We start from the raw sequence: 23,384 nt of genomic DNA, 5'->3' as shown, positions 1-23,384 counted from the left end.
CATTCATACACAAAAAAATCATAATTTTTTTTAAAAGTTTGTGTATTAAGAATGTTAATGAAATTGAACAAAGTTCCGCCAATTCAGAAAATGTTTATGAGTGGGCAAATATCCTAAAAATTCAAAAAACTGTTCGTGACTTACAAAATAGTTTATTTATTCATAAAATGTTTGCTCACTGAAATGATCATGCATTTCAAAAAACGTTCGTTAAATCAAAAAAGTGTTCATGAATTTCAAAAACTGTTCCACCAATTTCCAAACAGTGTTCGTCCATTCTAGAAATATTCGCCGATTCAAGAAAATTGTTAAAAAAATTGCAAATAGTATAAAATGTTTATGAATTCAAAACATATTCTTGATTTTAGAAAATGTTTGAAAATTTGTAAAAGTGTTAATGAATTTGAAAAATGTTCACAACTTCAAATATGTTCATAGTTTAAAAAATGTTCATGATTTCATGAAATTGTGAGTGATAGTGTATCTCGGTGATGCAGCAAAATCGGATCATGGCTGTTGGAGATTGTGATTTATTTTTTTCTCACATTGGGCTCTTTTGCTAATAATATACAATACATATTTCAGCTAAATCTTAGTTATTTAGATTTCCCCTGTTTGACATTTATGCATGCCTTCACAGTATCGGGTGAAGGTACTGTGTCGGCGGGCCGTGGACCTGGTACTTGCCCTCTTCGCAGCGGCATCGACATCGTCGACGTGCTGCTCAAGCCACGGCTACTCAGCCTCTAGCTCCGAGGACATTTGGCCTCTCAGGTGTCTCGCTCCTCGAGGGTTGGGGAAGGGGTTTGTGGTTGGGCCGTGTAATCCCGCTTCGTTGGCTTGAATTGGTGAAACGACAATGAGGATGCACCAATGCAGCAGCACAAGGTCATGCTTCGCCATTCACCAAGCAAACACAAATTTAAATTACTACAGTATAATGTAAAAAATGCCTTATAATTATATTAAGGCCCCGTTCGGCAACACTCCGCTCGGCCAGGACAGAGCGGATCCGCGCCAGGTTAGCAACTCCCTATATTATAACTACATGCAGCTCCGCTCCGGAGTGGAGTTGGCGGAGTGAAGGGATTCCAAACACGCTCTAAGTAATTTTTTGGTGTATTTTGTGTTTGATGTTCTGAGTAAAAGAGTGCATACATATTCTTTGCTAACTAAAATTGTCTTTTTTCACCACCACCGCACAAACGCACGAGCACATTCAGTAGAACAAAAAATACATCGCATTGAAATATCCAAAAAAATTATAAGTGTATGGAGCTGGCAGTGTGGTGCTCCCATTCTCTAGCGCCAACACAACTGATGACATGTGCGGTCTGTCTTTTGGGTTTTCTTGGGCACACAAGAGGGCTACATGAATGCAAAGCAACACCTCATCTGGTAAGCATGTGTCTATGCTAGATGGGTCGGCCAACTCCTCTGCCTTCCCGTCCTTCCACATATTCCATGACTGGAACAAACAAAAACATCATCTCTTTTGTGTTACATGACTGTTTTCTTTTAAAAATATCGGGCAACTTTTTAGAGAGTTGGGAGCTTGAAAACATGTTGTACGTACGTAAGCTAGGAGGCTAGGAAAGCCCGTGGTGTGACTACTGGAGCTTCTCTTCATCCGGTTACAATCTCCAATAGCAACACGCCAAAACTATAGATGTCGGACTTGGTAGAGATGACGCCTTCCATTGCGTACTCGGGAGCCATGTAGCCACTGCTTGATTGTTTGACTTGCAAGAGTTATTTGAAATGGGGTTTGGATATAATTGCAGATCAATTGAAGCTATCGGTTCAAACAGTTGCTCACTATGTTCCGACGACATGTTGGGTGTTTGCGTTTTCCTGGTTATCACCGAAGATCCTCGCCATACCAAAATCTGCCATCTTGGGCTTCATCTGTGCATCTAGCAAAACATTTCCGGCTTTGAGATCTCTGTGAATTATGGTCGGCCTTGAATCTTGGTGGAGATAAAGAAGCCCCCTGGCGACACCTTTGATTATATTTAAACGTGTTCCCCAATCCAGCAACAATTTCCTTGAATCATCTTTAGACAAAAGCAAATGTTAGAAAACAAAATTTTGACATGTTTTAAAAACTGGTGTATTGCTAGAATATACGAAAAGGGTGGCATCTAAGCTTCTATTAGACAAATACTCATAAATCAACAACTTTTCATCTCCCTCGTCACAACATCCAAGAAGTCGAACCAAATTTCTATGTTGAAGTTTGGCAATAAGTATTACTTCATTTCTGAATTCATTTGTTCCTTGTTGAGAATCCTTATTTAGCCGTTTGACAGCAATTTCCTGATCGCCTAGTGTTCCCTGTATGATTTTAAGGGAAAATGTAGATTTGAGTTTGTCATGTGAATAGATCAGTTAGAATAAAAGCAATGTAGTGCATAATTACCTTGTAAACTTTGCCAAAGCCTCCCCGTCCAATCATACATGTTTCAGAGAAATTATGTGTTGCTAGGGCAATCTCCTCAAATCTTACAAATGGGAACTCAAGATCACTTGAACCATCCAATAGCGCCTTCTTGTGCCCTGGGTCCTGTTCTTGCCTTCTTCAAACAAAATGGCATGATCATTTCTTCTCCAGTAAATATAACATAGTACTATGCAATTAGCCCCCCGAACTTGCCCCTTAGTTGAACACTCAAGTCGTCACTCATAGAACCCAACCAGCGCAGGATCAAGAGAAACAATGTGGTTCAGCCATGTCTTATCTATTGATGAATTACCATCACCGCATTACCAGCATGGATTTGCATCTTCATTGGGTTTATAAAGCTTTCATGGAATGGGGGTACAATAGATAGACAAACTTGAATGTTTCGGGAAGGTAAAGAATGTAAACTAAACGCACCTTTGGATTTCAACCATGCAAGGGAAATGCACACGAGTATCAGGACACTACTTCCTAAAACTGGCAGTAAAATCTTCACGGCAGTGCTCCTTGTCCTTTTACATGTGCAGCGCACATAAAACAAAGTATTATACACAGCCAAGGGCGTCCCCGAGTTGCGCTGTGTCTTGTCTATCTAAAACAAAAAGAGAGTTAGTGTAGACAAGTATATACAAGGTAATAAAGTGGTACCAGCTACTGCATCCAAGCCTGCAAGCCGCAGATAGAGTGTGTCGCTCACAGGGTCTGCGTGTAACTTCCCGGTGTCAACCAACTCACCGACCCACAACAAGCACCTTGGCATACCTCTGCTGGCCATGCCACTGCTCAGGTTGGCATACGCGTACGCCACGCATGAGCAGTTGCGGCGGCATTACCGCCGCACACTCCTCCAACGACGTGTCTCCGACGAACACGAACTTGTCTGGTGGCTTAATCCCCGGCAAGGCCAAGAAACCATCGCCGCAATGCAGTGCCTCTTTCCGTCGACACCCCTTTGAGAACTTGCCCTTGTTCCACTCCTCTGTGATCGTCGGCTCAAAACCGTCGAGGCACTTGCACATTGGGACGGGCAACACCGTCTCGTCACAGTAGCCGTAGCGGTTGCATCCGTAGTGTGGCCACTGCCCAAAGACTACCCACGCAGAGGAGCTGTTGTTCCAGCCCTGGAACTGGAGTGTGCCGGAGTAGGTCAGCACGAGCCTGGTGCGCCAGGTAACGTCCGAGACGCTAAATATTGCGTAGGTCTCCTCGTCATTATTGACGACACTAAGGTATATCATGATGGCGCTGGTGTTGGTCATCAGGTATTGGTACTCATTCTTGACCTGGTACCCCGTCCATGGGGTGGTGCGGTATTACCGGGCGTGACCCGTCCCAGAGGAACATCTGGATAATGGTGGCTGGGTTGCAGCCATAGGAGAAGCTCCCTGGCGAGGGGTCTCCGGAGCCTTTCCAGGATACCAGGCGCCCACCCGCACATGTCCTGTACCTGATTCGCATCTTCATGCCAGGTAGGAACGTGTCAGTTGGGTGGTCGAAGCTCTGCCATACCGTGGTGCCGTTGGATGACGGGATGATGAGGTTACCGGTCTTCAGAAGCACTGCCTCTGATGAATAGGAGCTCGAGGCAGCAGCCACGCCAGTCGTCCAAACAACACGACTACCATCACCATCAGAGAGAACAAGATTGGAGGTGTTGGTGAGGGAGAGCGTGGGCGCGGAGGAGGTAGTGTTCCTGACCGGGGTTTCCCGGTTAGCGACCCACAGCACGGTGAGCTCGGAGATGCCGTTGTACCAGATGTCGATGTACAGGTTGGACGGCGTTGAGCCGGAAGAGGGGAAGAAGCCAAATGCGAAGTCACCGCCATCCGAGACGATGGTGGTGCCGAGGGAGAGCGGCTTGCTGGAGACAAGCCGGTCGCCGGGCGCACGCAGCGGCAGGAACAGAATGATCAGGACGGCGATGGAGCAGGTGAGAGCTGACCAATCCATTCGACGATGCTGCCAGAAGAATTGAAGTGCAGGCACGAAATGTGATTCTGGTGGTCTTACAAGACTCCTTGGCCAGACAAGCAACATTACAATTATAGTAGGCTAGTCTCAGGGTTGACATTCCGGCTGTCTACATCAGTCCACCTTCATTCTGTTCGTTTAGGATATTATTCATTACGATTGGCCTGATCTAAACGCAGATATTAAAAATCAAGGATAATGTGTTTCCATTCTACTACCATTACGTGTACTTTGAACTGGGAAATAGCCAGCCTCAACTACCATTACGTGTAACTTTGAACTGGGAAATATGATGTGTACCTTATGAAATCACATCCAACCCCTCCGTTACAGAAAGTTTGTAATATCTAGAGAAGAGCAATTCACCTATCTACCCTCTAGAACTTTGGATCCATGCTCCCCTTCTGGCTTTTTTCAGTTAATTCAGCTCTCCTAGTTTTGAGTTCTACCGTTACCCTTATAACATGCAACATCTGTTCTGCAGAGTGAGGTGCACTGGAGGTATCAGAACCAGCAGCCACACTTTATCAAACTTCTCCAGCCATTGTCGGTTTGTTCCTGGGCGCTGCCATAAGCCCATAACCTCCAGCAATGGCTAGAAAAAGGCTCGATGAGAGGACTTTCGAGATTTTGGTTCACTTTCGCTGTTTATTTGCTTCAAGGCTCATGAACTGACGATGTCCCAGCACCCTGGCTCAAGCGATTCTGATAGGAACCAGGAAATTTTCCTAAACTGATCTTTGGGGTATACATTGGAGTCTTATTGTATGATGGCCCTCCCCATGGGGGTGAAAGGAACACCAAATCCGCCTGGTATAGTATCAGCAATCAGCAAACATATATCACTAAATGGCTACTCAACAATATGAAAATTGAAACTATCACTCAATCTTGCTAGTTCACCCCGGATGGTCTGTTATCCCATGACGTTTTATGTCACTCTCATCATACTAAAGAGGATGGTAACATCTTGAAATTAGACTTCAAGAAGGCAAGTGACAGGTTTAATTCGGAATACCTTGAGCAGTGTTACTTGATAAAGGCGTTCATTAAAAATGGGTAGACTGGATAGTGGGCATATTAAAGGGCCAGGTCAATATTTTACTGTATGGAGATCAATAGCCTTATAGGCGTTACTATACAGCCCAGGGCCTGGGGCAGAGAGACCCTAGGTATACAATGTTTTTTGGTTTATTTGCAGATGGACTGACAACAATGCTGAGTATTAATAGCCGAATAGGCAGATCAGTAGTCCCAAAATGAGGTACTTTCAACTAAACATTCTGACTGTACTACTCTCTTTTTAACTAATGGTGTTGACATGACAAGGAATCCAAAGTTTATATTTGCATTGTTTTCAGATTATATCGGGCATCAAATCAAATTTTTTAAAGGTGGAGTAATCTGCTACCTCCGTTCCAAATTATAAGATGATTTTGGATATTTCAATATAGACTACATACGAACTGAAATGAGTGAACAAACACACTAAAACGCGTCTATGTATATCCGATTCAGAAAAAAGTTAGAACACCTTATAATTTGGAATGGAGGGAGTACATCACTAAATGTGTGAGGACATGCCTAGTTTTGTTGGAACTCCTGTCAGCAATGTCAGGCTGGTGAAGGAGTTTATCGCAAAAAATAGGCTGGTGAAGGAGTACTGGTAGTAATAATAGTAGTTCAAAAAACAAGGTCACTTGGGCAGTTGTAGTGCTAATACTCCCTCCGTCCAGAGAAAAGTATACATATAGAAATTTTAGGACAAATTATGGAGTGGAGTAAAAAAATGCATTGGAAAGGTGCAAGCCACCATCTCTCTCCTCTTTAATTACCCAACCCCCAATGAGCTAAGTGCATGTATAAATTAAAGGAGACCATATGTAGAATGTTATTGGTCTTGATTACCGTGTGATGAGAGAGAAACATTTTTTTTCTACTTTAAACTGCGTTGGGGAGATAGAAATACACTATTTTGTGGACAAATTTTAAACCAAATGTACACTCTTCACCGGACGGAGGGAGTAGATTAAATTTAAAAGTACCACACTACCAATAATTGTAGATTTTTCTTTAGAAATCAAAATGGCTTTCTACAGATTCCGATATACTGGACATACAAAGTGTTCTCGAGTTCTGTAATCCATGCAGGTAGAATCCTGGTGCGCCTCATAGCTTAATTGCGCAAAAAGAGTTGGTAAAATTAACAGTTACAGTCTTACAGATGGGTTGTGTGTTTTTATAACTATGCATACCTTGAGCATGCCATATCATAGTTGGAAGCATACATTGGTTTGGCTGGTTTCATACCATTTCAGGATTTCCCCCAATAGGCAAGGTCAAGGCATGTCCATTTATCAAATTTAACTGACCTACTCAATGTGGTCTTGTTCATCCTAAAAATGAACGAGTATACCTTCAAGTAAGGCGCGAGGTGGAAGAAATCGCCGACGACGAACTCGATCAAATGCTCCACGCCGTAGATTCTGGCATTGTGCTTCACCAGATCCACCTTCCGGGGATTGATCTCCACCGCGACCACGTAGCAGCCCCTGCACGAGAACGAAACGCCAGTGTTAGCGGGGGAAAGCAGTGTCCTGGAAACGAGAAGTGATCGGCCAGCACCGATGCCTGGTGGCGAACTGGATGGAGTTACCGCCAACCATGGCAAACGCGTCGACGACGAGACCGACAGGCACGGCGCTGGTGTACTGCACGGTGACAATGGCCTCTGGAGTGCCAGAGTACCAGCCCTCCGCGTCCATCACAAGTTCGTGAAAAAAGAAAAACTTCATGCACACTAACACTCGGCCATCCTCTATTATGAACATATTTCATGGGCACGAACAAGAATCATTCAGTAGAACAAAAACTTTATGGATCAAGCCCGTGTAGATGGGATCAAACAACTTCCCTCCACCACTAAGCTACAAACAACGACCACCCGTGGACAAGCCTTTCTTTACACAATGTCCAACACATATAAAAGTAATGAACTATTTCATCGACCCTCTATACCAGTAAGAGTTAAAGTATTCACGGAATTCTGAATATTGTTTGTGAGTTGGTCCAATTCAGTGCTCTGTCCCACAAAGTATGCCGGCCGACTGGGAGTTGGGAGTGTAGTGCTTCCTTCTCTAGGGTGAACACAACTGATGACATGTGTGGTCTGTCTTTTGGGTTTTCTTGGACACACAAGAGTGCTAGATGAATGCAAAGCAACACCTCATCTAGTAAGCACGTATCTATAATAGATGAATCAGCCAATTCCTCTGCCTTCCCATCTTTCCACATATTCCACGACTGAAACAAACAAAAACATCTCGGATTACAAAACTATTTTCTTTATTGAGAACTTCGGCAAAAGCATGTATATACTCACGTAGATTATGAGGCTTGGAAAGCCCATGGCGTGACTAGTGGAGCTTCTCTTCATACCAGTTACAATCTCCAGTAGTAACACGCCAAAACTATAGATGTCGGATTTGATAGAGATGATGCCTTGCATTGCATACTCAGGGGCCATGTAGCCACTGCTTGATTATTGACATATGCAATAGTTACACAAATGGGAATTGAACATAATCATTGGGTAATATGAGCTATTGGTTCAAACAGTTACTTACAATGTTCCGACGACGCGTTGGGTGTTCGCATTTTCCTGGTTATCACCGAAGATCCTTGCCATACCAAAATCTGCTATTTTAGGTTTCATCTCTGCATCTAGCAAAACGTTCCCTGCTTTGAGATCTCTGTGAATTATGGTCAGTCTTGAATCTTCATGAAGATAAAGAAGCCCCCTTGCGATACCTTTAATTATATTTAACCGTGTCCCCCAATCCAACAAATGTTTTCTTGAATCATCTTAAGACAAAAGCAAATGTAAGAAAAATATGTTGAGTTGTTACATGAAAATTGGTGTGTTGCTAGAATATACCAAAAAGGGAAGCTTTTATTAGGCAAATACTCATAGATCAATAACTTTTCATCTCCCTTGTCACAACATCCAAGAAGTCGAACCAAATTTTTGTGTTGCAATTTGGCAATAAGAATTACTTCATTCCTGAATTCATTTGCTCCTTGTTGAGAATCCCTACTTAGCCTTTTGACAGCAATTTCTTGACCACCTACTGTTCCCTGTATAATATTAAGCAATAACAATGAGTTGCATTCTTCATATGAATATATCAGTTAGGTTACTGATTAGACTGAATAAGAGGAAACTAGTGTTCAATAATTACCTTATAAACTTTGCCAAAGCCTCCATGTCCAATCATACATGTTTCGGAGAAGTTGTGTGTTGCTAGGGCAATTTCCTCAAATCTTATAAATGGAAATTCAAGATCACTTGAACCATCCGATGGCAACTTCTTGTGTTTTTCCTGGTTTCTGTCGTTGCCTGCTCGCCATACAATTGCATAATCATTAATCATTTCTTCTCCGATAAGCATAATAGAAATTAAGAAGAGCTCTGTTTGACCCTAACTGTTGGTGTTTGCCCATTATACCTTTGTAAACTGACAAAACCAAAGCAGATAACCCCCCTCCCTCCCCCCCCCCCCCCCACACACACACACTTGTCCTCACTACTAGACCCCCCCCCCCCCCACACACACACACTTGTCCTCGCTACTAGAACCCCCCCCCCCCCCCCCCTGAGTACACACATACAGCGGGAGCAGGAACCCTGATGATCGGCGTGGCTCACACTGGCTTGAGGATGGATATAGACAATGTGGTTTGGTTTGGTCATGTCTTATTTACCGATAAATTGCAAAAAATACATTAACAGACACTATGATTAAACAACATAAGGGGTTATTTGGCCTGGATTTGCATCTTCACAGGGTTTACAAGATTTCATAGAACAAGGGTACAATAGACAAACTTCAAATTTTCAGAAACGTAGAATCGGCATTTCTCCAAGCAATGTATTCTAAACGCACCTTTGAATTTCAACCATGCAATGGAAATGCATATGAGTATCAGAGCAGCACCTCCTAAAACCGCCAACACAACTTTCACGGCATTGCTCCTTGTCCTTTTACCTGTGGATGCACAGAATGGCACAAAAATAAATTATCATATGTCATATACTGATGCATAGTGAGATAAAAGGGGGAGAGATTTGGTACCAGTTGCTGCATCTAAGCCTGCAAGCCGTAGATAGAGTGTGTCGCTGGCGGTGCTTGCGCCTAGCCTCCCGGTGTCAACCAACTCCCCGACCCACACCAAACACCTTGTCAGGTCTCTGTTTTCAATGCTGCTGCTTAGGTTGGCGTATGCATACGCCATGCAGGAGCAGTTGCGACCACATGCCGCGGCGCACTCCCTCAACGACGTGTTTCCGACGATCGCGAACCTATCCGGTGGCTTCATCCCCGACAATGGCACAAAACCATCGCTGCAACGCAATGCCTCTTTCCGTTGGCACCCTTTCCAGAACTCACCATTGTCCCACTCCTCCGTTCTCGTCGGCTTGAAACCGTCAAAGCACTTGCACGTCGGAATAGGCAACACCGTCTCATCGCAATAGCCATTCGGGCCACAGTAGCCGTAGCGGTTGCATTCGTGGGGTGACCACTGCCCAAAAACTACCCACGTGGAAGAACTACTGTTCCAGCTTTGGAACTGGAGCTTGCCGGAGTAGGTCAGCACGAACCTGGTGTGCCAGGCACCATCAGAGACGGTAAACATCGTGTAGCTCTCCTCATCGTTGTTGACGAAAGCCAGGTTTATGATGATAGCACTGGTTTTTGTCAACAGGTACTCGTCTTCGCTCTTCACCCGGAACCCGGTCCACGGGGTGCTGCGGTACACCGGGCGCGACCCGTCCCAAAGGAACATCTGGATGGACGTGGCCGGATCGCACCCGTAGGAGAAGCTCCCAGGCGAGGGGTCTCCAGCGTCTTTCCAGGACACCAGGCGCTCACCGGCGCGTGTCCTATACCTGATTCGCATCTTCATGCCGGGCAGGAACGTGTCGGTTGGGTGGTCGAAACTCTGCCACAACATGGTGCCGTTGGGTGACCGAATGATGAGGTTACCGGTGTTCAGAAGCACCGCCTCTGTCGAAGAGGAGCTCGAGGCAGCGCCCACATTGGTCATCCAAACAACTTGACCACCATCACTGTCAGAGAGAACAAGATTGGAGGCATTGGTGAGGGTGAGAATCGGTGCAGAGGAGGTACCATTTGTGACTGGGGTTCCCCGGTTGGCAACCCACACCACAGTGAGCTCGGGGATGCTGCTGTACCAGATGCCAAGGTACAGGTTGGACGGCGTCGAGCCGGATGAGAAGAAGAAGCCCAAGGCGAAGTCACCGCCATCCGAGACGACGGTTATGCCAGGGGAGAGCGGCTTGCTGGGGACAAGCCGGTCATCAGACGCACCCAACGGCAGGAGCAGAATGATTAGGACGGCGGCGGAACAGGTGAGAGATGACCAATCCATTCGACGATGTTGCCAGAAGAATTGCAGTGCAGCCGCGGTATATGATTCTGGGAATGTACTTGTACAAGCAACAATAATGCAAAGACTTTGCAAATATAGTAGGCTAGTTCCGAAGTTGACATTTCAGCTGTCTACTTCCATCTTCATTGCTGCCCTGGCCAGAAGAGTTAAACAATTGCTGTTTACTTTGAACTTTCTTTTTTTCATCTTGTCACAAGTTGGGAAAGAGCAAGTCAATGGCATGAAACTTCGAGGTGGAAATACCGTACCTTAAAAATCATATCCTCCAGGGAGTGGATGTCACATCCAGCTCCTCGGCTGGAGAAGGCTCAACAAGAGGATTTCTGAGATTTCAGTTTGCGACGAGACAATATGATCTGACAGGAAACAACACTGCGCCTAGACAATACGATCCGACAGGAAACAACATGCTACCAGTATGGGTTCCTTGGCTGACAACAAATTGGTGTGAAATGTCCAGACATAAACAGGTTTCTTCATGTATTACAGGCCACGTTTAATTCATCAGTATAGATGTTCCCACTGGTGCTTCTTCTTCCATTTGTACTATATTTCCTATTCCTATTCCTACTCCTATCCCTTTATTCCTATTTTTTTTTATCTATCTGCATTTAAGGAAATCCATGCGTCCCCATATGGTAACTATCCAACTAAAGATTTTGATTCCAGTGGGCACAGCTATGATCATGTCATAGCCACACATTATGAAACTTCTCCCGTCATTGCCGATTCAATGAGAGGACTTCTGAGATTTCAGTAGACATTTCCCATATCTGACTCCAGGGATGCGAATGGGAACCAGGAGATTTTCCAAACTGGATTTGGGGGTTAAACAATTAGAGTCAATCCCATGGAACCCAATTCGAGAAAGCCTTAACTAAATCCTTGTTATTAGAATGATGATCTCTTGGCTATGACCAACTCATATATTAATTGAAATGGTCGAAATTCAGTTGATATGTACATGGGTGTCACATCTGCAAGACTAATTCTTTCTGCACCAACTTAGGACTTGGGAGGAAAAAAAACATAAGTAGCTTAGGAAGAACTTCGCCTCACTGGATCCTTGCTCTCAACTTCGATAATGAACTGGATCATCGTGCCACATCTCCAAAGTAAGCAGTAATTCCTTTGAATCTGTGCTGTACGTAGCTCTCTTCACTCTATAGAAAACTTGAATATTAAGGTCTCGTCCTAGGATGATAGTTGTAAAATGCTCGGAGTCATGAGAAATGCGACCAAAAGGAGAGAAGAACAGTATCGTACCTCAAAATCTAGGGGAGGAGAAGACAACCACGAAAGTTCCTCTACTTGGCTTATGTCCACATTCCGTGGCAAGAACATGATGATATTAGGAGCTATTTTCTGAGCAGCTTGAAATATTGCATGCCTGCGTGCAAAACCATATATCAATAATACAATTGTTTTACTGTATCGGAGTTAATTTTGTTCATTCTGATTTTGTATGAATGTAACAATAAGGGGATGTTTGGATGAGGGGTATGTTTCTTCAGGAGCTCTGGTATTTAGTTTAGATAACTAAATATGAAAACTCTACAGAAATATCCCTCATCCAACACCCCTAAGTGCCACAAATGTACAAGAGTAATAATTCACCAGTCCAGTTTCACTTGGAATGTGCAAGCTTCCATGAATAACAGCTACAAGGCTACAATTGTAGGCCAACGACTGCAAAGCACTCAATCAGTATGCTCGCTTCCAAGAAGCATAAACTGTTTCAAACCTGTCTGTTTTTTATTCTACTTCACCTAGTGTAAGGACAATTTGGAAGATGGTGAGCGGCATACCCGTCCTTTGGCTTCAGCATATCGAGGGTGTACACTGGTGTTTGATTATATGATGGCCCTCCCCATGGTGGTGAAAGGAACACCAAATCTGCCTGGTATAGTAGCAGCAATCAGCAAACCATATCATTAAATGGCTACTCAACAATATGAAAATTGTAACTGTCACTCAATCTCACTAGTTCATCTTGGATGGTGTAGTTATCCCTCATGATGTTTGATGCCAATCTCATCATACTAAAGAGGATAGTATCATTTTGAAAATAGACTTGAAGAAAGCAATTGACAAGTTGAATTCAGAGTACCTTGAGCAGTGTTGCTTGCTACAGGCGTTCAACTAAAATGGGTTGATAGGATAATGGTGAAAACGAAGGGCCAGGTCAATATTGTACTGTATGGTGAACAATATTGTATAACGAAGGGGCAGGATAGTTGATGCAGGTAGAATCCTGGTGCGACTGACAGCTTAATTTTGCAGAAAGATTGATAAATTTAACAGTTACAGACAGATTTGTGAAATTCATGGTAACTGAGCATGCTTCATAGTTGGAAGCATACACTAGTTTGGCTGGTTTCATATCATTTCAGGATTTCCCTCAATAGGCAAGATCAAGGTATGTCCAGTTATCAAAAGTTAACTAACCTACTAAATGTGGTCTTGTTCATCGTAAAACTGAACGAGCATATACTACCTTCAAGTAAGGCGCAAGGTGGAAGAAATCGCCGACGACAAAGTCGATCATATGCTCCACGCCGTAGATCCTGGCGTTGTGCCTCGCCAGCTCCACCTTATGGGGATCGATCTCCACCGCGACAACGTAGCAGCCCCTGCACGAGAACGAAACGCCGTTGTTAGCGGGGGGAATCAGTGTCCTGGAAACGAGAAGGGGTCGGCCAGCGGCGCGTGCCTGGCGGCGAACTGGATGGAATTGCCGCCGACCCCGGCGAAGGCGTCGAGGATGAGGCCGGCGGGCGCGGCGCGGGCGGCCTGCGCGGCGGCGATGGCCTCCGGGGTGGCGGAGTACCAGCCCTCGGCGTCCATCCGCACGCCGCGGTCGTACAGGGAGAAGAGGCTGTGGCGGTGGGCCCAGTACTTGCCCGCGACGGCCTCCGCGGCGGCATCAGCGGCGTGCTCCTCCTCCTCCTCCTCCGGGCGCTTCGCCTCCTGCGGCGTCTCGGCCTCGCGGGGCGGCGGCGACGGAGGGGCTGGGGGTCGGGTCGCGCATTGCCGCCTGTCGGAGGCCGGGAGCGGCGGCGGCGAGGACGGGGAGACTGCGGCGAGGCCCCTGCGGCGGCGGCGGGTGATTTTTCGGATGGTGGCGAGCAGGCGGAGGAAGCGGTGGGGCCCGTTCGGGAGGGGCCTCACGGCGTTGGCTCGCCGGCGAGCTGGTACCCTCGGCGTGGCACTCGCCTTTGCCATCTCTCCGTTGGTCTTCTCGCGTGCTTGGCAGGTTAGGATCGCTCTTCCGACGGAACTCATTCAGCTGTTTCGCACGAACGGGATGAAGTAAACACACGAAATACAGACCGACAGTATCAAAGCAAGGCGGATGAACTTCCCACACTGTTAAGTACTACTGCTTCTGTAACTTAGGCGTTTCTTCAGTTTTTATTTACACTATTATCGACACCATCACTGTTAATTACTGTTCTAGTATAATATCCTGCTTTTCAACTGCAACCTTATGACAGCATCACTATGAACTACTTACTCCGTTCCAAAATATCAGAAGTTCCAGGTTTATCCTAAAGTAAGATCAAGAATTTATAGAAAAATGTATTACTACATCGACCATATACAGTACATGTTTTAGACGTTGATATATTTTTCTATAATCTGTATCAAACTGAAAGACGTTTTGAACAAACCTAGAGCTTTCAAGTATTATGAATCGGAGGGAGCAGCTTTCAACTTTCAGCCCTAACTACGTGGTTGTCAGCCATACTGTAGATTCTTATGGAGAAACATTGCACTGTTTAGCAAACACACACAAACAATTTTAATGTTATAGTCATGTTACAATTGACAGTAATCGCTCAAATGAGAGTGCAACAACAACATTACAGCACGGTCCCACACAAGTTCCACAAAAAGGACAGACCCAATGCATAGAAGCTTCCACACAAGGTGGGGTCTGGGGAGGGATTATAGGAACCTAGTCTTACCCCTGCAAAGTGCAATGCAGAGAGGCTGGTTCGAACCCAGGACCTCTTGGCACAAGTGGGGAGGACTTCACCACTACGCCAGGCCTGCCCTCTACACAAGTTCCACAAATGTGGCGAAAATCGGGAAATACAAGTTTTTTCACATCTTACAACTCCGACACACAACTGAGACTTTCTTCTTTTTTTTTCCCCTGAGATGGAAACTAAGATGCATCTGATGCAACATATGGCTGAGTTCTTGGTTTACACGGCGACCGATATGCAATTGGTGCGGCGATCAGCTCCAGAGAACAATGGTGTTTTTCGTTCCTGTTTTCTAAGTTTCTGCGGAAGATACAAAGAGCTTCTTAGTTCCGCAAGATAATGCTCGTCACTGGAAACAAGATGGCCACAACCACAAACTTCAGTATAAGGTGAGAAACAGAGGGAGTGAACTTACTATACATGTAGACAGGGCTGTTGCTCCCCAAGAGAAGCAGGAATGCAATGCAGAGTGCTGGGAAATTTGACCACTGCGGTATAAGATTTAGAGGTACTTGGACAGCCAAGGAAGATCTGGGGACTCCTTGAGGGCAAAGGTCACATCGTCGCTGCCAAACAACAAAAAGAAAGGTATATGAGAAAGGAGGCTTAACAAGACAATAATAGCTTCTAACTGTCCTGTGAATCAAGGGTTTCGGTTCAGATGGGTAAAAGCATCCTTATCCTTGTTTGATGGAAATTGGGTATCAAATTTTATCTGTGAATCAAAATTTTAACTAATCCCAAAACTACAGAACCTACTTCATTTCTTCATATATCTGGCCGGTGGCCACAGCTTATGCATTGGGCTCTTGGCCCATCCGTGTAGCAAACTCATACTTGTTAAAACTGAAATAGCGGCCATGGATGGATGTTGATCTTCAGACTGTTCTGTAATTCCTGTTTGATAGGGCAATGTAGTTTTGCAAGCTAACCTTGGGTAGTTGAGCTGCAGCTTCTGCAACTTATGCTTGGTGCCCTCCTCGCAGAGAACGATCTTGCTCTCACCAAGCTTGCAACTGTAAGAGAAACTTAGAACAATTGTTTAAAACAGCATATTGCATAGATAATAGAGAATGAAGCATTCAGAGCTAAGGGTTTTGCCTTTTTCAAAGTGTAGATGGACCATAGGTGGGAAAATAATGACTGATGGAATGTATGCAGATAACAGAGCTACGGTTGGGTAGTCTAATCCTACCATAGGATCAGACTAGCATGGAAACATAATAAATAATTATGGCAACATTAGTTTCCTACCGATGCAACCTAAAAAGTATGTGATGAAAGCATTATTTATGAAAGCATTATTTTCTGAGTAGTTTCCATGTAACAAATTCTGTGCAAATAACCTTTTTGTGTGGTGGAAATGAGTCCTACAACAAGCAACATCTCATGGAATCATGGCATGACTTCTCATGGAACAAGAAAATGACAACGAACTACATTTGTAACAGTGCACCTAAAAGCAAAGGTAACAGCAGCACTATCCATGTCATACATGATGGCACGTGCACATGAACTCGAGGTAACCGTATGTAAAAGCAACCTTAGCAGTTTCATGCAATGTGAATACCAAATGCAGATTAAATCAGAATAACTTACCAGATTTTCAGGAGAGTATCGTATCCAGGCAATAGTTCTCTGTTGACGTGGCACCAAGAGAAAACAGTCGTTGCCAGCTACAGGATAAAAAGAGCAAGATTGTTAACAGATGGACAGTAATTCAGTACCAAATGGACAGTAATGCCTAATACGGTGAAGGAACCCTCACACAATGAAACTTCTGTAGCAAGCATGAGACAAAAAAATTAAAGCCTCTAATTCAGATGGAAACTCAACCAGAGAAGAGACTGGAAAGAACTATTGGTTATATGGAGGAATAATTTAATGAGAGAATGAATGACAACTGAGTAATTACTCGCATGTTTTTCCGTTGCAGACCAATATACTGATCCAGAAAATAACCAGAACTTGGAAGTCATCAAAACAACACAAATTTACTGCATTCATGAAAGATAGAGCTAAGGCAAGCCAGTATCCTCATTTGAATACAGGTATAGTAGAGCAAACCAAGGTGAAATTTGAGGCCTAGATCGATTAGAATATTGTAAACCACATAATGGTAACAGTTCCAACTTAAGGTTGTGGCAGCTAGCAGACACAAATTCGGGGAAAACTTAGTGGTAAACAAGCTGAGTTGCCTAAAATAGGTCCACAAGGGACTCCGAATAATTTTTTATGCAGCGGATTAGGTTGGCTAAATTCATCAGAAAATTCAACCTAAGAAAAAGAGTGGATCAAAGAAAAGCAGTTATAACGGTAAATTTTCTGCATGACTGCAATGCTAAAGACAAACACACGAATTAAAAAAAGTTGTGCTCACCTTATCAAACAATACTTCACCTAGGCCACTTCTGTATAATTCGTGGACCATAGCAGCCAGTATAACTTTTCCAAATTTTGGGCAATTCTTCATTACCTGTATAAGTGAGGAGAAGTTGGTAATGTTGGACGCGGCTAGTATTACTATTTGATCTGATTAAGGAAGTCAAGTACATGTGGTTACCGTAACTGAGCAAACTGTATACTACATAGCAAAGCTAACACAAAGTATGAGTTCAGATAGGAAGCAATCATTATCTCTACTTACTTGAATATGTGGTGCCTGAAAGACTTCTTGAATAGCGTCTTCTATGTCACCCATGCAAACAAAACCATTTCCTACAAGTATTGGACAAATGTTCAGTGGGCTATATATAGTTAGGAGCTTAGCATAAACCCCAAGTACCCTTTAATGTTCAGTGGGCTATATTAGTTACTCCCTCCATTCCAAAATAGATGACCCAACTTTGTACTAAGGTCATCTATTGTACAAAGTTGGGTCATCTATTTTGGAACGGAGGGAGTAGGAGCTTAGCATAAACCCCAAGTGCCCTTTAATGAATAGGTTATTTACAATTGTACTACAAATGTGGAGGGTTACCTGTATTTGCAGAAGAGGGAGTCTGTTCAACCTGTTGAAATTGTTTAACACGGTAGTCTGCGAACTCTGCTGCGCGTCTACAAATTTCTAAGGCCCGCCTAGCATCACCGGACATAGCAGCTACCTGCGGGAAAAAGCAATCTACTCAGATGAATGAACATGCATGTTAACAGAACACTTGGATGGTTTGACCTTCTTATTTCACAGGACAGAAAAGCTAATTAGTTGGGAGATATGGATAAACAATTGTTTATTTTAATTTAATCTTTTTGCTCCAAAAAATTAAACTCTTTCCTTGTGCTATGGAGTGATGAAACTCAATGGTACAAGCAAATGTCATGCTGAATGCAGTAGCAATTGACAACTAATACTCAATGGCATCACACTGCATTGCTGGAACTCTGTTTATTCCACTGACTCCCAGCTGTGTTGAACAGATTATGAGATGTTTCGTATCAAACTACTCAAGAAGGGGAGAGTGCACAAGTGATCAAAGCATGATTCACTCTACTGGTTCATGGGACTCTGTCTTACTTAAAACAACATGAAGGGTCTGCACGCAGGTAGGAGAAACTAACCTTTAAGTGAAGGACCTAGTGTTTAAATAGTTTCTAGCATAACTCAGATTAGATGAGAGAAGAACAATCATGGACAAGAAGATACAAGTATATAACAGTAAATGTGTACACATGATACTGTGAACCAAAGTTCCAAACCTTTCTAGAAGCAAACTCAATAGCTTGATCTTCAAAGGCATTGATACCCTTAAGACGGCTTGTTATGATTTCCTGCAGTTGCCGATAATTATAGGGGCCAAAACACAGCCGTTGAATACCCATCCTACTTGAGATACGAGGCAACAGTTTTTCTGGAAGATCCATTGTGTTCGCTATACCTGCATTCAGTAACAACACACCAAAGAATAAATAATAGGCTAGAGATCAAAATCACAAATCAAGAAAGAGTTATAGGTACCTATAATAACTAGGTTTGAATTTGGCTTGGTGGGCCAATCAAGAATGTTATACAGCACCTGTTAGAAAGATTAATCCAAATGTCAATGAACATGAATATATATCATACAGCAATCAGAAGGCCACATGATGGCAATGTTGGGCATTTTCTCAAAAATAAACTATAAATTTGTACAAATATTTAATTAACTTCAGTTAGATTAATTACCGACTGATTTCTTGTCAAAAGGAGATCAAGCTCGTCGATGAGCAAAACAATTGGCTGGTTTGCTTGCTTTCCAATTTTCTTGCCATCTGAGAAGTGCTCTGTTAAATAATGAAGAGCTTTTTTCCATCCCACCCTATGCCCACTCAATTGTTCATATATAACCTGCATATTCAATGAAGTGGACCTGTTATAAGTCTATGTTGACTGATAAGGGAATGTATATGCTATGCTTGAGTATGAATTTGCCATTTCTTAACCAACTTAGAAGTTTGTATACCTTGTAGATATTCTCTGGAGAAGCTAATTTGAGACCATTGATTTCTATAAAACAATAGGGCCTCAGAGCTCCAGAATCAAATTCAGATCTCAACCTCCTCATGACTGCAAGTACACTCATAGTCTGCCAGTCAACAAAAGCAAGTGCAGAAAATGCAGTTTAGTATTCAGCCACAGCAGAAGAAATCAATCCACCACGACGGCCATGAAATACGGTCGGTTACCTTGCCAGTACCAGGCACACCATGAATATAAAGGCAGCGTCCTAGACAATGGTCATTGCAAATTGCATCCTTCACAAATGTAGAGATCTCCTCCATTTCTCTGGCACAAGACTTCTACTCAGTAACAGTTTGCATAAGAAGCTGATGAAACATGCAACAAACATGAATAGACATACTTATCCCTGCAAGGCAATGACTTGGGAAGAGTAGCCAATAACAGGGTAGCCTTCGCCTTCTCCAGAGCAGTCTTTTGATGACACCGAACATGCTCAGGTATTTTTCGGATCCCAATCTTTTGCAGGCCATATATCCTCCCTTTCCATGAATTCTACAAACAAACAGGCATTTCAGTAAAGCGATGCAAAATTATAGAGGGAAAGGGAGGTAGTGTTAGTACAGCAGGCAAAATTTTCTCATTAGATTGGTTCTTTCTGGCTGAGCAACGTGTAGCCGGTTCATCCTCCTCGTCGTATTCTGAATCTTCATCGGTATCACTGTTATAATCATTAGCAGCATTGTAAGGCTCGTCACTGGGATCTTCTTTTGTCTACATAATAGAGCAAGGACAAGATTATTCACTATACCACAATGATGATTCAGATTTCTATGAAGAGAGCTTCACAGCTTTGATTGAAGTTTCAGAAGATGTACCTCAGGTTCATCATCAATATCTGCCAGACGCTTAAAATTATGCCAATGTACATCATACTCGTATTCGCAATAAAATACATCATCTCCGTCATTAGTGGCATCCCTATACTCTTTGGGGCTCATGACAAAACAATGTCTAACGATACTTTCCATCTGTTAAAAAAGCCACATGAAGAAAGCAAGTACAATCAATAAACATGGAAAATTTTGAGGAACCAAACATAGACAGGGAAAACACTAATCACCTCAATGTCTCCAAGAGCATTGGTACGATAGAGCTCTCTCCGCAAATTGTGTGGCTGCCTTCCTGCTGCGGTCTCTTCAGGAATAGTGTACCACCTCACCTTTGCCCAGAATGCTCCATCTGGCTCCCTCCGTAAACTGTTACATGTTATTGCTATTCAGTAAGTATCATTCTAACAACAAGCATGTCTGAAAGCATTTTGCCGCCTTCTTCTACCATCCCAAACCATCATTATAGATCGAACTCTTGTTTTGTTGGAAGGAGGGATCAGACCCATAACAAAACAATGTCTTGCACCTAACTCGAATAAAAACTCCACAACTAAAGTTAAGTTTATGCACCATCGCCTAGCACTTGGAAGGGATGTTCTACAGTTCCTATTCTCAGCAAATATATCATCCAGACACACTATTCCACATCCATTTCTCAGAAAACACATCAGTAGACACCAGACCGTCGCTACAGCAAACTGCCAACACGCTTCCAATTTGCAAACTTTGAAAAAACTAATCGAGCAGCACTGACCTCTCAATGTGTGCAGCCCATAAATCGCTGTCGAGAAGCTTCTCCTTGGCAGTCCTCTTGATCTTCTTCCCGACGGGCGGCTTGGGCCTGTCCATCGCCCTCCCCTCACGCTCGGCCTCGCAGTAGGGGCACGCCCAGTCCCCCTCCGGCACGCGGCGCAGCGGCGGGCGCACGCAGCGCAGGTGGAAGCCGCCGAGGCAGGCGTCGCACTCCACCATGACCCCGCCGCCGGCGCGGAAGCAGACGCGGCAATCCTCCGGCTCCTCCGGGTCATCGGCGTCCGACTCGGCCCCCTCCAGCCGCTTGACGTACACGTCGTCCCCGGCGGCGAACTCCTCGCCGTCGTACACCACCTTGCGGTAGAAGGCCCGCTTCGCCGGTGGCCGCCGCTGCCGCTTGGGCTTGGGCTCGGACCGGGCCGGGGTCTTGGGCGACGGCGACGGCGAGGCCCGCTTCCGCTTGAGGGTGGGCTTGGGCTTGGGCTTGGCGGGCGTCTCGAAGAGGGCGGCCTCCGAGAGGTCCTTGGTGGGGGTGTCGAGGAGGCGGCGCGACCTGCGGACGGCGGAGGGCGTCGCCGGAGACGCGGGCGGCGCGTAGGGCACGGGCTTGGACTTGCGCCTGGGCGTGGGCGTGGGCGCCGGCTTGGACGGGGTGGAGAAGTCCATCTGGGCGGCGGCGGCGGCGACCTTGGACGGGGAGGGTCCGGGCTTGGATTTGGATTTGGATTTGGTGGGGGTGGCGGAGAGATCCATTTCGCCGGAGGGGAGGGGAGGGGAGGCAACGGTAACACTGACTATTTGTAGATTTGAAACAGGGGGGAGGGGGTTAGGGTTTGGCGGTGTTGTGGGGAATGAAATCGGCCTAATCGGGGTCTCTGTCTGGTCTGTCAGAGGAGCCGCGGTGGTGAAGGAACCCGTGTAAAGCAGAAACATTCGGTTCGGTGGATCACGAGTCGTGGGGTGGAGGAGGGGCGCCGCCGTGCTTGGAACCTGGATCCGAGTGAAGTCTGTTTTAAACCTTGAGATTGTAGAGCCGAATCTCTACCCGAATCTCTCTATGGCGATAGCTCTGTCTTCATGCATCGTGACGGGCTAGCTGCAGGGCATGCCGCGGTGCATCTGTCCATTGAGCCGCCACGGTTGAGACGAGGCCTTCGGCGAGGAGCGCGTATAGGACCTCCCCGCGGCCGGCCGTAGTAGGTAATACGGAGGACAAGCTCCAACAGGGACACGCTCACGCGGGTTGCCGGTGGCGCAAAGCTGGGTGCCTTGATAAGCAGTAGCTAAACTATCTAGCACCAAACGCTCATAGTACGTGCTAGGCAACTTAATCGATCTTGGCTTGATGATATGATCGAATCTGCGCACAACGCAGACACGCCACCATCACCTGCGACGCCTGCTGCGGGGGTTTCACGGGGACCAGCGTGTGGCCGCTCGGGATGGGCAGAGCTCGTCCATGGCGCTGTTCGTCTGCAGCTGATCCCGTCTCTTGGCCGCCCCCGGCACTGCGCAAGCAAGGATACGACTGCAAGCCCGTCTTCGCGTGGCACTTACTCGGCTCCGGCACCGTGATGCCCATGGCAATTGACAATGCTGAGGGTGAACACCTGCCGCGACGCCATTATCCGACGATGACCCGTGAGGCGCGCCTCGCTGTTCCGCCGTGTTGGTGGCGTTCAGGTGCCTGCGCTGATTTCAGGAGAGAGAGAGGGGAGCAGTTGGGAATGAAGGATGGATCTGACATGTGGGATAAGGGTGTAAGTGGGAGGTAGACTTTAATCCCGGTCGGGATGTTTCTTTTCCCAGTGCGCCAAATTGGTCCAGGGTCCAGATTGACCGGGATAAGTGACTAGAGGGTACATATTTCAGGGATTTAAAGATGAGGGTTCAATTCCGACAAGCAATACAACTTCAAGGTTTAAAATGGACTTCACCCCCTGGATCTTGGTAGGCACAGAGGCTCGCGCTCGCGCAGATGGTCGGCGGCCGGTGAGAAGGCGAGGAAAGAGACGGCCAACGTGCCAGGCGCCGGCGGCCGTCGGGAGTAGGCGTCGGGGTGCGGGAGGAGATGCGGTGGGGGCGGCTCGCGGCTGAGTGGGGTTGGGGGTGTCGAAAGATCGAGTCGGGGAAGTTGCGTTGCGTGGAAAAACAAATTAAAAATATTTTTTATTAATAACAAATTCCGAAAATACATGCCCTAGTTTGAGAAAATCAAAACTATGACCCCAGCGGCCTCACTCACGGGGAACGGCCTGTTTTCGGTCACGCTTAGGCCGAAGTGTCACTCTTCGACCGCGCTTAGACCCAAGGATTCATGTGCATGATGATCTTTTGTTGATGTACATATTGTTTGCGAGAAGGATTCATGAATGTGAAGATACACTTCCTTTTATCTA

The 23,384-nt window shown here is 45.3% G+C and overlaps 2 protein-coding genes, 1 non-coding gene and 1 pseudogene across 4 annotated transcripts; all 4 read right to left on the bottom strand.

Annotated features, from left to right (window-relative positions):
- Positions 1-1,186: 1,186 nt before the first annotated feature.
- LOC123158274 (putative G-type lectin S-receptor-like serine/threonine-protein kinase At1g61610) lies at positions 1,187-11,520 on the bottom strand (annotated as a pseudogene).
- A 277-nt stretch (positions 11,521-11,797) lies between these two features.
- LOC123158273 (trimethylguanosine synthase) lies at positions 11,798-14,312 on the bottom strand. Of its 2 annotated transcripts, XR_006479281.1 has the most exons (6): positions 13,623-14,312; positions 13,407-13,542; positions 12,718-12,809; positions 12,527-12,598; positions 12,176-12,299; positions 12,015-12,072 (listed from the first exon to the last, which is right to left on the bottom strand). XR_006479281.1 is itself a non-coding variant. In XM_044576331.1 (5 exons), exons 1-5 carry the CDS (start codon positions 14,192-14,194, stop codon positions 12,004-12,006), a joined length of 993 nt encoding a protein of 330 aa, XP_044432266.1. In that variant the 5' UTR covers positions 14,195-14,297; the 3' UTR covers positions 11,798-12,003. The 2 variants fall into 2 exon arrangements, 1 of the variants encoding a protein (XP_044432266.1); XM_044576331.1 differs by lacking the exon at positions 12,527-12,598 and having other exon boundaries at positions 11,798-12,072; positions 13,623-14,297.
- A 378-nt stretch (positions 14,313-14,690) lies between these two features.
- Positions 14,691-21,787, bottom strand: LOC123158272 (origin of replication complex subunit 1). Its single transcript, XM_044576330.1, has 17 exons — positions 20,987-21,787; positions 20,463-20,598; positions 20,218-20,370; positions 19,964-20,113; positions 19,743-19,894; positions 19,567-19,666; positions 19,344-19,466; positions 19,067-19,228; positions 18,860-18,917; positions 18,601-18,779; positions 17,885-18,008; positions 17,552-17,622; positions 17,285-17,380; positions 16,504-16,580; positions 15,837-15,920; positions 15,320-15,470; positions 14,691-15,204 (listed from the first exon to the last, which is right to left on the bottom strand). The coding sequence occupies exons 1-16, from the start codon at positions 21,736-21,738 to the stop codon at positions 15,407-15,409; spliced, it is 2,481 nt and encodes an 826-aa protein (XP_044432265.1). The 5' UTR covers positions 21,739-21,787; the 3' UTR covers positions 14,691-15,204; positions 15,320-15,406.
- On the bottom strand, positions 20,233-20,310 carry LOC123163419 (small nucleolar RNA snoR28). The gene has a single exon (XR_006481886.1). It is a non-coding gene; the product is annotated as a small nucleolar RNA snoR28 (small nucleolar RNA).
- Positions 21,788-23,384: the final 1,597 nt, after the last annotated feature.

Source organism: Triticum aestivum, chromosome 7B, assembly GCF_018294505.1.
Source record: "Triticum aestivum cultivar Chinese Spring chromosome 7B, IWGSC CS RefSeq v2.1, whole genome shotgun sequence".
Lineage (NCBI taxonomy): Eukaryota > Viridiplantae > Streptophyta > Magnoliopsida > Poales > Poaceae > Triticum > Triticum aestivum.
This window is presented reverse-complemented; position numbering and strand designations above follow the sequence as displayed.

What these genes read in the sequence shown, in the direction of transcription:
- LOC123158273 (XM_044576331.1), bottom strand. Translation starts at nt 14,194, where the DNA reads ATGAGTTCCGTCGGAAGAGCGATCCTAACCTGCCAAGCACGCGAGAAG. An exon ending in TCCATCCAGTTCGCCGCCAG is followed by an intron (nt 13,543 to 13,622) that starts GCACGCGCCGCT and finishes GTTCTCGTGCAG; the next exon opens with GGGCTGCTACGTTGTCGCGG. An exon ending in ATGCTGAAGCCAAAGGACGG is followed by an intron (nt 12,300 to 12,717) that starts GTATGCCGCTCA and finishes TTTTGCACGCAG; the next exon opens with GCATGCAATATTTCAAGCTG.
- LOC123158272 (XM_044576330.1), bottom strand. Translation starts at nt 21,738, where the DNA reads ATGGATCTCTCCGCCACCCCCACCAAATCCAAATCCAAATCCAAGCCC. An exon ending in ATATTGATGATGAACCTGAG is followed by an intron (nt 20,114 to 20,217) that starts GTACATCTTCTG and finishes TCTATTATGTAG; the next exon opens with ACAAAAGAAGATCCCAGTGA. An exon ending in ATGAGAAAATTTTGCCTGCT is followed by an intron (nt 19,895 to 19,963) that starts GTACTAACACTA and finishes GTTTGTTTGTAG; the next exon opens with AATTCATGGAAAGGGAGGAT.